Below are 18,971 nucleotides of genomic sequence, written 5' to 3' on the forward strand. Positions count from 1 at the left end.
CTAAATATAGTCATCAACTCGTGGAGTTGCCACAGTATGCTCAGTATCTGCCATGCAGCACTACTAAAGATTTTGTAAAGCAAAATTCTGCTGAATGTGCTCACATAAATATTAGCTCATAAATATTCTTGATATGCTATGCTGAAAACATTCAATCTGAGCTGCAAGCAACTAGTGCTGCATATCAATTTTTGGAAAATGCTGGCATTTGTATCCAGAGATCCTACCAGCTATACAAAGTGGCAAGATACTGAAACTAGCGTTACAATGCGTTACACAATTATTTTGGGTCAAAGCATCCCATTGTACATAAATTCACATAATGAAGTTCAGTACAAAGCAAACTAACAATGGACTTGGCACAGAGAAACAGATCAGCAGCTGCATTGGGAATTCAATGGAGAAAACTATTTTAATGCTCAATGTCTATATAAAATTATCTCTGAAACTTGCTGGAAAATGCAAATAATATACATTAAAATTAAAATTTCTTAAAAGAAAATTCCTGCTTGCTTAAAATGTAAACTAACTTCAGAACCAAGGGTTTTTAAGAGCTGTGATTAGCTGATGAGAGGTGTTTGAGACAGATGATATAGTAGCTATGATAGCACTATATCATTACTGCCTTGCCTTTTTTTTTTTCTCCACACTGGCAGTTATGGTTCATACATATGACTCCAAATACACTTTCGTAAAATCTTTTAGAGATATATTAAGAAGTCAGCAAGTAAGAGAAAACTTGTCTCACTGTGGCAGGAGGAAAACCCGAGCGTATATGGTAATGCAGAGCAATGCATGCATGACAATACAAACAATGCTAAACAGTATCATTTAAAGAAAACAGTCATTGATTTTTAATATCTGCATTAAAGGTCTCCATTCTAAGTAATTACGTTTCGTAGGAAATATCTTTAGATGATGTTGTGCCTATTTACAAGGAATTAGGAGAGTATTATACAATGTAAGTGCAGAAAAAAAACATTTTGCTGCGACCATTTTCTTAAATACAATTCTTCCCCCACTATTTAAACGAGACACTACTACAACTGCTACAAAGTACACTGATTAAAAGAGGTTTTGTTTGTTTGTTTAAAAAAAGGTCTTTAGAGATTTTCTTCTCCTTCCTTTATGATGAATAATTGCCCAAACTCTCTTGTCATCTTAGCATTTCAAAAGCATGCCTGCATGCAAACGTACCCATGCAAGTGCTTAGTCTGGTGACCAGATGAGACAGACTGAGGGTTTTCAGAAGAGGGGAACAAGCAAGTATGCCACAAAATATCCATATACCAAAGGAAAAGGCTATTTTTGGACCTAGGGAAACCACTGGCAAGGTCTACCTACAGATGCAAACGTTATTTGTGGATCAATCAGGTATCAGCTGAGATGAAGGGGATGATGATTTTCTCTAACCTGCCTTCATCTGTAGGGTAAAGCTTTCCGTAATGCCTGGACCAGTACAACAACCTGCACGAGATGTCTTGCTTCCTCATCAAAATCACTGTCCTGTTGCGTGGAAGAATGGAAGAGCTCCCTTATAAATGTACCAGCAGCCCACCAGGTCATGGGGTTACTTTAGGAGTTTCTAGACACTGCTGAATGTGTCAGTGTTTGTGGTTTTGTGGGGCAAAAGCTGACGTGTTCAAGAGTACAACACTGGAGGCAGAACAAGAGAGGAGGGGGAAACCAACCCCTCAGGGAACGGGAGCTAGCGTGGTTGGAAGGGAAAACATCCTTACAAGATCAAAGGTATACCCACCCAAGTTTCCACGAGGGTCAGTTTTGAACCTTGTTTGCTCTGCCTCAGTATTTGAATGTGTGGACCAAAATCCATCCCTTGCTGAGCAGCACTGCCAGGCCTAACACTTGTGCTCAACTTTTTGGCTACATCAAATCCTGTTGTCTTCAGTAACATACCAATCCCTGCTTTGCAGCCGGTGTTCAGTAATGCCTGCAAAGTATCTTTAGGATACAAAGCATTATATAGACCTTTACTACTAATGCTACAAAACAAACAAACAAAAAAAAAGCAAATAACACAAAAAAAACCACCAACAAACAAGAACGCACCACAATGTCAGCTGCTTTAGCTCTGCCTATCTTTTAACCATACAAAAACACTCAGAGGACAACTACCTAGAGGTTCACTGTCAACCCTGGTCTGCTGAGTATGAAGAGCAACTTCTAACTGAACCAGCTGTGTCAAACCACTTCACAAAGCCACTAACCAATGGCCTGCATTTGACCTCCTATATTTTGGCTGATATACTCTACATCCCAAACTTTTAATTAAAAGAAGAAAAAAAAGAAAGAAGCTCATCAAAATCAATTCAAACGTACCATTTCTCCCAATTACTGTGGAACGCACGGGTCATCATCATATTGCATCATTATGTTGAGGAATAATCTAGCATGAAGTCCCATAAATTAGCTTAAATAGCTTGTGTGTTTTCATCCATAACAGCGTATTTCAGAGAGATATACCACTGCTTTTCTGTGTACAAGAATCTAAATTAAACAGGCGCATTACGTCTATTTTATATGAACTTTAATGAGAAAAGGCTGATATGGAACCTCCCCAACCTACCTATGAAGTTTAAATATTATGACACAGGAGAAAAAGGAAATATTATTTGGTAGCTATACATCAGGCCTTGAGGCCCAGTGCCTGACACCTTGATCAACTCTCCCCCTCCCTCGCCCCAAGAGGAATGCACCATATTGATGGCATTTCTATTCAAAACAACCTTGTGTTTTATAGGAAAGCTTTCAACATTTACAGTTACATACAGAGCACAGACAGAAAACTCTAAAAGATAATTTACAACTCAATTTAAGGAACCATCCATTTTAGAACAAACAATAAATGCATGAAAAGAACAATCCAATCCCTATATTTTTTTTTTTTATCAGAGGATGTTAGTTCAGGATACTTCCTATCAAACGCTAAATACCTTAGGTATTTTTAGGCCTTGATAGTGGCAGATCTTTCAAAAAACACAAAAATACCTAAAAACAAATACGAATTCTTATGGAACCTATACTGCATGCTGAGTACTTTAACAGAGTAAAAATCAGTTCCACCGGTTTTGTTTTGGATCATTGGTGAGTACATACATAATGACTTCCACCTCTTGAAACCTCTTTGCTTCATTCTTATGCATAGACTTGAAGGGGTATTTATGTGTTTGGCTTGTTGCATCAATTCAGAGGATGGAGTCACTGTAAAAATTTACGTTACTGCAGGCTTGTAGTGATGAAGCAGACAAGCACAAAAAAATAAGAGCTTTTATTGCATTTGTTTTATCTTTGATGGAGAAGTGTAGTCATTTATTATGACAATAGCCACCGTGAAGTCTGATTTATCTATTAAGTTAGGTTTTATTTGAGTGGAAGTATTTTTGAAAAAAGTTGAAATTTCAAGATAAATCATGAATTTGACCAACCACCATCCAGATGGTGTTTCTCCTGAATTGATCATATATTTCAATTTGCTGTATGCACTTCTAGTTTATAGTTGTGACACATGCAATGCACCAAGGACATTTACTGAAACTCAAAGTTAATTTGAATAAAACAGCATTTTATAGACTACTTTCCACAACAACTTCTTTCTTAGAAATAGGGTAAAAATATTTCTCCTATAACATGTATACTTGCATATCACAAAAACGGCACTGTATTTAAAATACAATTACAATTCTTTATTAAATTATTAAATATATATTTTAAATCTTGATGGTTTAGTTTAGTAACTCAATACTCTGCTGAATTAAAGTCTTGGGACCACAGGTGTATCAATCTTTTGGTGCAAATAGGAAGGTGAACAACAGATTTAAAAAATTAAGCAGTGCTTGTTTTCAAATAAGGGCACAGCCCATTGGAAGCTTCAGCTCTGATCTTTTCCTCCACTTCTGCCAACAGCTTTTTCCCCATCCTTTTGAGGTGCAGGATGAGTTAATTTTGGGCTGGAGTTGTTCCCTGAACCTGCATGCAGGGGGGGGAAGTCAGCACAGTGTGGAGACAGATAAATGAAAATACCACGACTCACTTTGGTTTAAACTGCAACACGCTTTCAATAAGTAATGCAAATTTCAAAACCCTAAATTTCCAGACATGTCACTGTTTTTTCTTATATGCAACACTACTCCCATTCATAGGATTTTTCTTGTTTTATTTCTCACCATTGTTATTCCAAAACATTCAAAACAGAAAAGCACTCAGTCCCAGAATAAATCTTAAATGTGTACTCTGTGTTGTCATAACTACTGTGGGCTTTTTTGTTTTTAATCTTTTTATGAAGTTACTAAAAAGATGCTACAGAGATTTCAGATAGGTTTTCTAAACCCTTTGTTTGCTCTTGGTAAAATTACTACATTACTAACGATACTAAACCAGGTTATAATACAGTTGATTTAAAGATTGCAAATATGTACCTGTACTACCAATTATAAATAATAAGAATTAAAATAATTGTCAATACCTGTGGTTAAAGGCAGATGAGTGACACTAGTTAGACAGGTGAGAGTGAACCAGGTTGATGCTAACGTTGCTCCAGATAAAAGCAGCAGCAGTATAAATTTCAGCATGCCCCTGATAAAATCTGCAAATCTAAAATAAAAGCACAGATGAGAACAGTAAAAATGTTATTGTTCATATTATTTAAAATGTAACGCTTCACAATTAATTCATTAAATTCTCATTAAACATTTTGGAAACTGTACACACGATTTAAAAATCGTTTCTCATTTTCAGAAATAGGAAATAAAACTTTTTATAGAACAGTGGTATTTCTAGATGTCAAGAGCCATGGATTTGAAATAACTAAAACAGAAAAATTCTCAAGGCATCAATTGAAAGCACTTGGTATACAAGAAGGGTTTTTTTCCCACCCACATTTGTTGGGCACAACATCACACCACTACTTACACCGCTGTTCTGTCTCCCTTGGCAGACACAGTGCACAATTAGCATATGAGGAGGCTGATTTATTTCATTCAAGACATAGTTAAATTTAATGATTCATTCCTATGGGAAATGACAGAACTCCCAATACCAGAGTCCCTAGATGGATGATAACAAGGAACATCTTTTGAACCCTAAAACACATTGGTGATGAAGCTGTCAATGGCTTAGGCAAAGCAGGAACTCTTTACAAGTACGGTCACTCTGTCAGTGGCTGTTTTGGGTTGAAATGTTCCAGAAACCACGCATCTTCATGCCATTCCTCTCCTACACACACGCCTCAGTGATAATCTGGGTGAGGATATCTCCACAAGTCCATGGTCAGTCTCTTACACATAGGTAAACATGATCTTTATACCACCCGATGGTACAATTCCTTTTTTTTCCATCTTTTTTTTCCATTTTTCTTTCAAGGAGACATATTGCATTTGAACTACACTCACTTGGCATAATTATCAGTGCAACTGCTCTTTTCAGAAGGGATTTCAACCTGAATACTAAAACAGGTACACTATAAAAGGCTACGTCATTTATCCACTAGTAATTTTCTACAGGTTAGGAGACATGACTTCAGGCTGGACGTATGTTTAAAGAATGTCTTACAGTCCCTCTTAGGGTTCCCCTACTTCTTTCAGGCTAATGGCAGCACAATCCAGTTACATTGGTTCATGACAAAATCCATCCAGTCTGTCAGCTAATTGCCTTTTCTTCCTTGACAATGATCACCTCACAGGCAGATACCACAGCCTACTTGATAAAACAGACAACGCTACCAACATTTTGAGAACTAAGAATCCTAGCTCCACATACGCTTTAAGAGATGTATGAGTAATGAGATCCTAAAAAAAAAATTATCAGTTTTTCCTCTTATTTTGACTTTACCCGAGCTTTAATTCCACATTGAATTTAGCAGCAAGTAATTCAATAAGCAGTAGAGGGAGATCAATGCTGTATATAATCTTAAAAGTTTATGACTGCAGTGTTCAAGTGGCTTTTGCGTTAATCCCCAATAGTCAGAGGTTAGCTGCTACTGTTGTTTTTTTCTGACAATTCAAATTCAGCAATCAGGATTACTTCTTCTCAGTAGTTTGTCAGTTTCTTTAATTATTCTTCAGGATCATTGGGGTCAAAATCAGCAATTTTAAAAGCTTCTCAATGTGCAAGCTTTCGACATCTTCCACAGAGACTCCCTACATTGTCTGCTGGCAGGCAACATCACTATTTCCTCTTTTTAAAGGCAAGAACAGTTATGCACATCCCATCTAATGATGGTAATGATGGGAAGTGAGATATAAGCCTCCAGGGAGGGACATTCAGAGACAATAGGTCTGGATCCTCTATTTCTACCCTACTACCAGGGATATGGGGGAATGGGAGGATGACACCCACCTAAACCATTCAAGATGATTCAGTGGAGCAAATATCTATCTTTACTGAGCTGCTGCAACTCTTTGACACAAATAACCTGGTTTGGATATCACTGGTAGTAATGTGCTCCAAGGAGCTCTCAGCTATCACAGGAATTCAGAAGGGTCAAATACAAACTGAAAGGTTTATCAGCTATTGAATTTAGCCAGCAACAGAAATAATGGAAAAAATAACTTAGCAAGCTAGCCTGAAATTGGTAATTGAGCGCTTTCTGCTTCTTGTCTGGTTACAGAATAATAAAGAAGACTGTAAAGCAAAACAACTTTTCAAATGCTGGTTTCAACCCAATAATAATATATATATTTATATATATATATTTAATGCTTTAATCCCAGTGTTTACTTCCAAAATTCTCTTTCTGTTTAAATCTTTTTCACAATCTAGCACGTAAGTGGATGTCTGCATCTGCTAAAGTAGGCGCACCATGAAAGAAGGTGTATACTCACCCTTACCACCCCCAGGACACAGATCTCTCAGCCTACTGTTGGTAGCTGGTTCCTGTAACCCTGTAAATCAGCCCTAGGCTGGATCCTACATTTAAAATCACAACCCCACGTTGCTGACAACACTGTCTGTTGCTAAGGAAATTATCACCATGTCATGAAGTCTCAGCATTTTGACTAACGCTGCAGGTTAAAAGCAGAAAGAAAGAGTGAACTGTGAAGGACAAAAACTCAAATATCTGTGGTCATTAGTAAATGTGACCAAAAAAAAACTAAGGAAAGGGAATAGATTTATGTTTCCATGCAATAATATGAATGTCGCTCTTTGACATTGCTTTTCTTCAAGCCAGTATCATTTCAAAGCTGCCAGCTGCCCAAAATAGTCCAAGCTTTTCAATTAGAAAAATGCATCACACAAATTAGCTAAACAAATCGAAGTTCACAGCTATTTGGAAAGTAGTAGGTGTAGAGCAGGAGGATTTATATATTGTGTTGAGGAAAACTGGCACCATTTGGAAAATGAGATAGATAAATGAATTTCCAAACTGGGCATTACTTTAAATATAGATGATTTAACATCTCCTGTGATATGCAGGAACAAATGCTCCAGCGCAAGCCCCAGGTTGCTACTGTTCTAAATGGTAGAATTTGCATTGCCAAAAATGGAAAGAGCAAACTCCTAAGCTGTACCAATTTTGTTTTGATAAACTAGTAGAAAAAATATTAGAAGAAAATCCAGCTTCTTAAAAAGTGGTTAAGGGAGAGAGCTGCTTGCTTGGCAAATCACAGTTCTGACTCTGAAATACATCAGCCTGTCACCCTTGACAAGAATCATTACTTAATTTTCCTAATTACAACTTTCAGCAGATTACAGTCAGACTCATCATTGATTCTGCCCTACACAGATAAATGCTGAATAGACCTAAGAGGGAGAGTCATCCATCAGGAGTGACAAATCACCATCTCCCTCACTTTCTGTGTGTAAACCTTTTCATTTGAACTGTATATTGCCCAAGTTGGAAAGACATATTTGGAGACAGACTGTTAGTATTTATTTATTTTTTAATTTACTCAAAAGCAAAGCTCTAGATGCTACAAAGTACTAGTATTCAACAAGGTTTGAAATTAATTTTGAAGAAGTTAGAGACTCAGCATTTCCTGAATCTTATCCCAGGCAATATATTAAATAAATTCATCTACCATAAAGATTCAGATTTGCACGTTGGCATTGAGAAAGCAGATTCTCTCCTAACAAAGGTAAGCGAGCTGCTAAGGGTGCCCCTCTACTATTGAAACATCACAAATAAATGAGATTAACCTATGACAGAAAGGATTAAGTCGGCATGCCACCTGTTACATTGTGCGATCTATCTAGGTCACCTACAACAGTGGTTTTAAGCATCTGCTTCTTTTAGGATAAAAAACTCGTATCTGAGCTTAGCCAATCAAAAATACATTTTTTTTAATTTATTTTTTAGGAGAAAGCAGGGCGCAAACTTTGTTTGGATACACTGAGCCCTTTGGCCTGCACAGAGCGGACAGGAGGGAAATGCCTGTTCCCTCTCCCTCGGTCAGGGGTTCTCTCCTCTTCCTCTGCCATGGCTGCTAAGCAGCACGTCAAGTGTCAGGATGAGGAACCTCACGTGTTTTTCTGCATCGTGTGCTCTGAGGGTGCAGAGGAAGTGAAAAGAGCTTTGATTTCTGACCTACAAAGATGTCTCTTGGGGTACACAAACCCACAGTGCCAGCAGTGACGACAGACCCCCTGCACTTGGGCCAAACTCACTGCAGAACTAGATAAAGAACAGGCATTAAGAAGCTGTGGCGGCACTCAGAAATCCAGATGCAAGGGAAACACAGTCAGTTTTAGTCAGTTTAGTCAGTTTTTTAGTCAGTAAACTCACTAAAGTTCCTCCAGAAAAAGTTCCTCCACTTTTTTTTTTTTTTAAAAGGGAACCTCAGTGAAGAAAAATCAGCAGCCTATCGGAAGGACAACCCATGCCTTGTTTTCCTGCTTCCCATATCATTCAGCATTTACAATGGCTGTGTCTAGATATATGAAAAGTGTAAGTACACCTATACCACAACCTACAGCAGTATAACAAAAAATAGGCCATACAGAAATCCAGCAACCTGTCAAAACAGATGCAGACTAATTTCTCTGCAGTGGAACATACCATTACTGCGTCTAGGCTGCCTTTGCTACATTCTCAATATCCCTTCAGGAATCAATACACCCAAAAGTGTTGATGGAAGGAGACAGACACTATTTCTTCGATGTTTTCCAAATGCGGTATAACGGGTTCTCCTTAATTCCAGGCAGCTGGATTCACAATAACCATTTGAAAAGAACGGATGGGAAGCACTTGTCAGGAATAACGATATGACTTGTTGAATTGAGGCACAAGTGCGTGGAGTTCTCAACCCCCAGAGAGCAGTAACACAGAATATACAAATCCAACGCTTTACAAGAAACACATCATAACCCCAGAACTATGCATTTTCCATTTCAAGTATCTAAAAGATGAGAGAAAAAAAGTTATATTATTAAGAGTATAAGCTAAATGACAATCACAGTTGAAGAAATGGATGCAATTATTCCTACCTTGCCATTGCTATGCCAACAACACAACCTCCCACGATAGACCAAAATCCAATCCAGCCTGCATCTACCTGACAGGAAAAAAAAACAGTAAGAAACGTGTTAAAGCTAAAAAAGTCAAAAGTTAAGATGTTACTTTCAAAACAAAGGGTGCACAGGGGCTGCAAACTGCTAGCAACCCCACCTGGCACCTCCCCCAAAAACAACCTGAGGTGCTAGACCATTTTTTTTTGGATATTTAAGAGGAAATAAATTCACTAGGAGGAAAGTATGACCAAGTAGCCTATGCCCTAAATATGACCTCTATTTATACAATCATATGAGTAATGTCCTCTGGATTTTTTATAGTACTCTATTAAAAGCTTAGAAATCCTCTTTTTTCCCCCCACTTCATCCCTTTCACCTGGTAAACATTATTCTCTATTACTAAAGGTGCAGCAGCCAACAACACTCCCATTTGTTTATCTGCCTCTTTGTTCTTGTCAAAGGTATACATAGCTTTGACTATGTATACTAAACACTAGTGGAGAGTCAGCAGGAAGAATCATGACAGCTTGAAAGCTATAGATTATTTTGTTTAAAATTTCAGGAGAAAAGTGGTCCATATGTATTAACAGCAGCTTAAGCATAAAAACTTGATAAAATTGTATGTTAGTGCAGAGTAAAAACATGCCACTTACAAAATAGCTGTTGATTATCAGTCAGGAGATACTTACTTGGCTTACATGAACTGGCGTTAATATCAAATCCAGAACACCAGACCAGCCAGAGAAAACACCCAGTGGTATAGCATAGGCTAAAGCAATCATCAAGAATCGGAAATTGCTGTGAAGGCAAAACATATGCAATTAGCTGCAGCTTATATTAGAAATTGTGCACCAAGATTAGCTGCTAGAGTAAATTGCACCCTAGAATCTATATTCTGCCCGTCAAGAAAAATAGCAGAGTTCTGAAGGATGAGTGAGCCAGGAAAAACAATGAAGTTATCCAGACGTGTCACTAAAATACCACTGGCTGAGATGTTACTGCCTTAGCACTGTGGTATTCAAAAAAGCCAGTCTCTACATTCAAAGACTTTATAACATGCTGGGCTCATATGTTTCTCATTTCCACAAGCAATTCTGCATTTGCATGGGCAACCCATTTAACCTAACTGCATGTTAGAAACAATAAGCACTAATTCAATTTACCAACAGCGTATTTCAAGTATAAAATCAGAGATTCATACTTTTAAAATTGTTTTTACTTTTATTTTGTGAGAGGGAAGGTTTGGGAGATAAGGTGCGCACAATTGCAAGAGTGGGAAATTTTGACAGTTTGAGCTATCAAAACACAGAGACAAGTATAATAGCCTGCTCTAAATACTCATGTTTGCTTTTTCCCCCAATTAAAATTATCCAACTCTCAGTATTCGGTGAAGATAAAGCATCAAAGCTGTGTCATTATCATCACCGTACACAGCTAAACAAGATTTGGCAGACAAACACCACCAATCCCCCCCTGCCTGCAGCCATCACCGCAACCAAAATTAAATGCGACACCTTTGCTAAGGGGATCCAACTTTTCCTATAAAATGTTTCCATTTGGGAACAGAAATATGCTTTGGACCCTTTAACACTGCCATTTTTAAGTGAAAAGATGTTATGGCAATTCCAAGGTTATCCCAAGGGATATCTGTGTAACCCCAGAACGCACCCCCTCACACCCCTTCCCAAACAATTTATATAAACTTGATATTGATCAGCAGCACCAGTTCCTTGGTATGCAGCAGCAATTTAACAGCACCTAGTTATGAAAGCCAAGAGGGAAGGTAAGAGTTTCAAAAAAAATTCTCCAAAACATTTAGAGGTTTGCAGCTTACGCTGTTTTACTCCCCTCGAAGATTCAAAGCACCCCTGCCAGCACTCTTTTGCACACTGTTCTTCTCACACATCCTCATCTTGAATAACAGATTTATATCACATGAACATATCCTCTTCTTTCAGTATCATTCATGTCAGATTTATTTTTTTTAATGCAAAGAAAAACAACTCCCAAACTTCCAGCTCTTCCACACATGGCTTATATTTCTCTGAATGCTAATGCATTTGCTGTCTTCCTGACAACTTTTTCTCTTTTAAGAATGCCGTACTCTTATGCTAGTGTATCCTGTGTCATCCTAACATCTCTCTTAAGGCAGGTTTTCTGATGTTACTTAATACTACCCATGTAAAAGCTATTCCAGTACCTGTAGAAGAAAATAAAAGGGAACATATTCATTTTGCACGGACATTATATAGCCACATTACAGACTGCAAAGAAGGAACAAGTCTAAAAGCACTGCTCCAAAATAATACTTGCTCATTATTCAAAATCTTTGGGTATCTGTCTGAACCTCACCTTCATTAAAGAGCTACTTCTGCAGGGTAAGTACTTTGTAACTTACTTGACCCAGATTTCCTGTGGTGTGTTTATTTTCTGTAACTCCAGCAACGAGACAGACCAGCATGTGGGGTAGCTGCTCCACCACGTGCAGCTCCTGGCCCCAGTACCAGACCCAGCTCTGCATCACGACATCCTCCAGTGACAGAGGCTCCCATGCTGCCATCCTGCCTAGTCTTCACATTAAAGCAGCCAACCTGGACAAAGAGTGCATGCGGTGGCGAAGTGGCACCAATCACCAGATGTCACTTTGTCCCCTTGTCCAGCAAGAGCTAGCACTGGCTGCATTAAGTGTTAAAGCCATTTGAAACATCTCAAGCATCAGCTCCACTTTTCACGGCTTCAGCAACTTATATTTGTTTTTGCAATTTTGCAACTGCTCCACTGAAAATAGAGAAATGAGCTGTCTGTCACACCATCAACTGGTGAACCCACACTATTTTCCATCATATCAGCCTTTATGACAGGATATCAGCATCAGGTTCCATTCTCCTGGAATATGAATTGGCTTTTTCTTCTGCTTTTTTTTTTCCCCCCCTTTTTCTTTCTTTTTTTTTTTCCCGCTCCAGAATCCTGCTTAATGTACCAGAATTCATAAGACAGGCTGGTTCGGAGGGGAGCCCTGTCAAAGTCAGTCAACACTTTCAGAATAACTTTGACAGTGCCTATTAATATCAGGCACACTCCAAGCTGCTCTCAGCCCGGATGGTGATGTCATGTGAAAGTTTCATGAAAGTAGTAACGATATACAAAAACCTTACTACGAAATTTGAAAAACGGCTTACACAGCCCCTTGAAGATATAAAAGGCATGTAACTGGCTACTAGCATCTAAATTACTTAAAAGCTAAAATCACTGTATGTTCTCTTAACATAAACGTTAAGACAAACCGTTTACTTGTATTAGAACTTTTCCCAGGGAAATTTTTGGCATATTTTGAAATATGAAGAAAAAAAAAATCACATTCACTTCACCAAAGAAACTGAGAAAGGGCATAGCACTTTTTTTTTTAAAATGGAAATTCAAAGTACACTCGTCACACTGTGTAATAGACTGTTAAAAGAATTGGGCTTAGTTCTCAAGCCATGACTAATCTGTCAACTCCCACTGCAGGCTGAGAGAGTTGGTATTGGGAGATAACCAGAGATCAGCTAATTGTTATAATCTGTCAGAAGCAGGAAACTTCCCAGTTTGGAGAAGGAACCATGCTCCTAAGCAACTCCCCCAAAACTGGCCTTACAGAGGGTGCTTGACCCTAAGAAGACCTATAAAATACAACTCTGCAAGGAGCAGCTCATGAAGACAACTGCTCAATGACCTGAAGGCACAAAGGAGTGTGGGAGTTGCAAGGATGTGACAGATCCCTTTGGCACCCAAGGAAAAAGTCCATGACTTCAATGGTAGAGTTATGCTGCACAGCTTTAGTTTGAAGTAAAAAAAAAAAAAAACACCAAACACCTGAAGCCTAGAGCAGAGAAGAGGGAAGTGATCAAAGCCTCAGTTCTCAAGAATGTTTTCTGGGGCATGGTTGGATGAAGTCAGCTGACCAGCTCACACACATCCTAAATTTCTCACACACAGTTCTCACACCAGAGGGCAAGTATGCAATAAAGGAGGAATTCTGATTTCCTGGTAGTCATCAGCTGATTACCTTTAAGCCTACATGACTAAGTCAAAAGAAAGACCCTCTTTGCCAAGAATTATGAAGTCTAGATTAGGCAGGGAACAGAGCTCAGAAGCCTAACGAACCAGCTGATGGATTTCTCTTGAAGCACAGCAGATACCATTTTCTTTTATAAAAAACCCTTGCCTGATGGATTGTTGCTGAAAGGTTCCCCAAGGTAAGTGGTTTTAATGATGAACTGTTGATTGCTTCATGTACAGAGGAATGAAGAAGTGCCTTTGATAAGGGGTAGCATGGAAGAATGCATAAGGACCAGAGGGGAGAGAAGGATCTACCTGACAGCAATTAAGCAAAAACCCTCTTGGTTCTTGGAAACGCTGTAAACTATGCTCATTATTTAAGCGTCCAGGTTGTTTTCCTAAGTTTTGTTGATTGTGAATGGTAAGCCAGTTTTGCTGTTTATCTCCTGACTGTACCAGTATCACAGGCCCAGTATTTATAATATGTTGAACAAGCAATATAATAGTTATAAAGCTCCCAAATGGAGCACTGTCAACCGAAATTTTACACTTCACCTGTGGAGTCAGTTGCTGTTTGGATTTCTGTTTGACAGCAACATTTTTACAACACAGCCCTCAGGCAGGGTCTCAGCACATACCAGCTTGGGTGTTTAACAACATCATTGTGTGTGCTAAGTGTCCTTATGGGAATTGCTATTTTTTAATATCCTGAGTAGGTCACTTTGCAGACTAACCAGCCAACTGTATTCACACCTTCTCCCAGCTGCCAGCCTACTCCAGGATGAACACACAGAAGCGAGCGTTTTGTCAATTTACTCCCCCAAACTGAAACAAAACTCTCCAAAACCACCAGGGAACAAAAATGGGGGATAAGTTGTTTTTGCTGGCCCTAAACATACTTTTAGGAAGTACAGAACACAATGATCTGTAGCAACTAAATGCCTGAAGATCTAAAATTACCAAGTTTTAAGCAGACTATTTTGAACAGATTCAGCTCCTATAACTATATTACTACAAGAAACAATTGCAGTAAGAGTTTGAAGCTCCCTAGTGAAATCAACCATACTCTGCACCACGGTTCTCTTCTGCCCCAGGAAGCTCTTCTATGCATTATCACGTACCAGGCACAGGCCTTCACAATTACTCAGCATTATTATTACAGTTGCTCTGATACCAGATTCCCATTACACAAGACATTCTGCAAACACTAAGGGAGGGACTGGGTCTTACCAGAAGAGCTAACAACCTAAGCAGACAACAACGGAGAAGCCGTAAAGCTGAAGATGTTGCTTTCTTTATAACCTTTTTTCTTTTAAAATAAATACAGAGGAAACTAACACATCTTTGAACCTGTCTAGAAGCACCTGGAGACTTTCCCTATCCCCACTTTATATTTTAACATATGATTAATGAGATTTAATAGATCATACAACGGTTTCAGATACTTCATTCATTGCTCCCGTGGCTGAAAGAAAGCAGCTGTATACTCCTTCGAATGGTAAGCAACCCCCAAATTCCTTCCAGTGTAAGAAGCACGGAAGAAAGCAGCTTTATAGTTAGTTATGCCCAGTGTTGTTAACTGTTATCTCACACCCAGCAGAATGCACTGTTAACAATTTTGTATAACCTGATGTAACAGAAGTGTAGCATAAGAAAAGCTGTGCTAAAAGGATGACTACAGCAGTGTTGGTGCAGAATGACTCTGGCAAGAATGCTTGACATATTCCCATTTAAAATTTAATGTTGGCTTTTTAGCAGTTAGCATCCTTTTATGTCTCAGCATTAATATTTAATTTGATTTTGTTTAAAAGTGCTACAAACTAACTTGTTTGTTCAATGAGAAGATTAAAGCACACTTGTGTTTATTTATTCAGGTGCTGATATTTTAAGCGGAAACCAAATGAGGACCTACCTTAAAAGTCTGCAAAAGCTTCTCCTGTAGCTAAGCCGTTGACTAGCTGCAGCCACACTGGGAGGGAATGGAGGGCGTGAGGGGAAGTAGGCCAATGCTGCGGAAAATATCAAGGAAACCATTCCAAATTCTAAACAAGAGGGCAAAGAAAAACAAATCAGAGAACAGATGTTAGCACTGAAAGACTTATTTCAGCACCACATTGTTATCAGCCAGCCTCTGATACATAAATCCTACCACAAATGCTTTACTGCTCCTGACAGCAGACCTGCATAACTTGAAGGACGACTTTTTTTCCCCCCCTCCCCAAGCAAGATTTCAAATTGAGATGGAGAATCAATGAGACAGAGAAATACTGGCAGTCGATTCCAATGAAAAGAGCTGCAGAGCAACAGGCTCACACATGGGGAACTAAGTGAAGCAAAAGGCAAGCTTTTGTTTTTTTCTCTTTAAAGAGAACTGTGAAGATCTGGTCAAATTTCTTTGCAATGGAAGTAATGCAAGGCAGGTAACAGCATGCTAGAGACTTTAAACAGATGGGACTGGGGAAGCCCCAGGGCATGGAACGACAATTACTTGGTATACAGGATGATGAAGGCAAACGAAAGGTCAACCAAGGCAGCATCTTGGACACAAACAGTACTACATGGCAATGGAATATAAAAGGAAAAGCATAGGAGCAGCCATTGCTTAGGAATAGAGAGAACGGAGGTAATATGGGGAAAAAATGAAAGAATACAGCTGTTTGTAGATGCTCCTCTTGTTTAGCAGCAGGTGTTCCAGATCTTCAAAACATTTCATAGTAGAAATTTGGACATGATCCTGCAAAGGGATGAGCACTTCACAGAAAATTGTCAGCAAGCCCCATGATCACACATTCTGAGGAAAAACAACTCTATCCACATTCCGTCTAATTAATTTGTTTCACAGGCCTTTTACAACATATATCATGTTATCCACAGACCTCAATCCAAAATATTGCTGCTGTCCCCTTTGAAAACAAGATTCTTTGCTGCCAGAGAGAAAAACGTATAGCTGAAGTGTGTTATCTTAAAAGAACCTGTGATCATATACAAAGAAATGTTCACCAACACCACAAATAAATTCCAACAAAGCTGGATACTCAGTTGCATTCATTTTCTTCTTTCTTTTTTAATAAATCAATATGAACATGGCACTTTGTCAGCTCTTCTGCTAAAGTGAAAGAAGTTCAGGAAACCGAAAAGTAAATAATACTCAAGAGCATTAATGGATCAGCTGTAGATTGGGATGGGAAATGAACATTTACGGGGAAAAAAAAATCTACCCTAAGTTTATTTTTAAAGCATACCAGGAATGTGACAATGCCAGTCTCCATGATCAAATCAAGAAGGATTCTTTTTGAACTGTGTGGTGTCTCTTTTCCCCTACTGTGGTCTAATTACACGTTTTGTGTGTTGAGATCCTTGTAGTCCCTCTACAACTCCTCTAGTTTCCAAAAGATAGATGAATTTCTATCTTCCTGTACATTGTTTTTGAGAACATAAGCAATGCATAAAGAACTGGCCACAACTGGTTATCTCAGATCTAAGAAAAAGGATGAGAGGCTCTGTCATTATAGGATGATACTGGGCAAGGAATCGAGGCTTGCCAAAGACTCTTTATCCCCTTGTCCTGCATCTACATACAGATTTATAGGTACGTGTGTATGTACATGCACATCCACACTTGATAACATACTGAAAGGAAGATTTCAGATTGCGAATGGGTAGAGCCAATAAGAATGTGATCACATAAAAACAGAGGTTTTCTAAGGTGCTTATTATTTAACTTTATTATATTGCAATGGCATAAGGTGAAAGGCTACATCTTCCTACAAAGAATATAAAACAGGTTGATAATTTTTCTCTAAGTCATGGTAATATTTTAAAACAGGTGCTCATCTGGGGCCTCTTCTAAGGGTTACCACCTCAAGATTCCTGCCAGTCAAATTACTGCAGTAGGAGCAGTATAGTAACACTTTTTTTTTTTAATTATTAAAATCAGCATGCAGTCCTTGTAGTACCATCTTGCATCTCTTTAATGTTTCCCAGTGTTATACTTCCTAGGCTAATGAATTTGCCTTGCAAGCACTGCCCTCATGCACAAAAGAAAAGAGCAGAATTCACTTTGGAGCCTATCCAAAGCCAAAGCAGCTCCCTCTACTTAAAAATAGAAGTTTTTATTGCCATCTTAGCTTTGCGTATCACACTTGCATCTCTATGAAAATTCCAGGTACTGCCAAATGCGTTTGATTCCTTACATCTTGAATTGCTTCTTCATTAGGAAGCCTACCATCAACACAATCATTACTTGTTGTACCAGACTAGGTAAAGAAAAATACATTTCCAGGACTAATTTTAGATTGCAAGCAGGGAGTAAAAATGCAAAAGACAATATTGACCTGTATCTTACATTTTGAGATCCTTTGAGACCAAGGGAGCTGCTGCCATGGAAGAAGAGCTCTTCCACAGAAGCTATCAGATTCTTGACAGTGCAAAGGATGCAGCAAAGCACTTGAAACTGGGCAAGTCAGCATAAATTAGTGTGCAGAAATAGAGCGCTGTATATGTTTTGCTGAGGAATGAATCTGAAATGTCTCACAAAAGCAATGAGGATATCATGCCACAGTGACCTGTGAATGTCGATGTGGAGAGATGCCTGCGCCATAGCCCTGGAAGCAGGCACTCCTGCTGGCTGTGTAAGCCCTAAACAGAAAAGAGAGGTTTACCGAGATACAAGTCTCCTTGATACAAGTCTTTTTCCTTCTGAAAGACAGACTACTTATAGAACAAAATCCTACCCAAAACCAAAGAAACCCTCACCTTCTCCTGAAGGGTAAAGGGGAAAGGAAGGCACTTTACATATATTAGCACATACATATATACACACACATGTGAAGTGCCCTCCTTACCCCTTTATTTTCATATGTTTATATACACACGTATATATACTTTACACACAGCTATATATGTGTACATGCAAAATTTTGTAAGAAATGGTGATTTCTCATTGATATTTAGGAAAGCACATAGCTAAAAGCTCTGGCTGAAGTCCGGAGTCATTCGAGCTTCCTTATGCAATACAGGTAATATAACTCAAAACCTGATTTGCTACATCCGTACTATTTCAGCTGCAAACCAGAATGTGTAGAGACACAGATGACATGGAAAGAAATTGTGATATTTTTGCTGAGCTCTTAGTCCACGTTTGAGATACAGGAACAGCAATTTAATGAAACACAGAAGAAACTGGAGTTAACAGAGCAATTTCAGAATGGGTTTATAAGCAATTGCTTCGTAATCGTGTTTGAGGTTAAGTCCTTGGAAAATTAGCACACTCTTGTCACGCTACTGATCGCAAGTTAACAATTCACATTATTAGGGTTTTAAAAATCACCTAACTTCTGGATGCTGCTTATTTAATAGTACCTCACGCAACAGCAACAAGCTCCATCACAAACAAAACACTCAAGAATGCAGAGTGCCTATCCTATGAAACTGGCTTTCCTATAGCACCTTAAATGAGAAGTCATACC

At 38.6% G+C, this 18,971-nt stretch overlaps 1 protein-coding gene across 1 annotated transcript in view; it reads right to left on the reverse strand.

Moving 5' to 3' along the window:
* The window catches only part of SLC49A4 (solute carrier family 49 member 4), a 62,666-nt gene that overhangs the window by 11,738 nt on the left and 31,957 nt on the right, over positions 1 to 18,971 (reverse strand). The window contains exons 4-7 of the mRNA XM_040561082.1: positions 15,416 to 15,545; positions 10,155 to 10,263; positions 9,442 to 9,509; positions 4,484 to 4,611 (exon numbers count right to left, since the gene is read on the reverse strand). Of these exons, the coding sequence (XP_040417016.1) occupies positions 4,484 to 4,611; positions 9,442 to 9,509; positions 10,155 to 10,263; positions 15,416 to 15,545 (435 nt within the window). The remainder of the gene's footprint in view (positions 1 to 4,483; positions 4,612 to 9,441; positions 9,510 to 10,154; positions 10,264 to 15,415; positions 15,546 to 18,971) is intronic.

This window comes from Cygnus olor, chromosome 6 (assembly GCF_009769625.2).
Source record: "Cygnus olor isolate bCygOlo1 chromosome 6, bCygOlo1.pri.v2, whole genome shotgun sequence".
NCBI classification, from domain to species: domain Eukaryota; kingdom Metazoa; phylum Chordata; class Aves; order Anseriformes; family Anatidae; genus Cygnus; species Cygnus olor.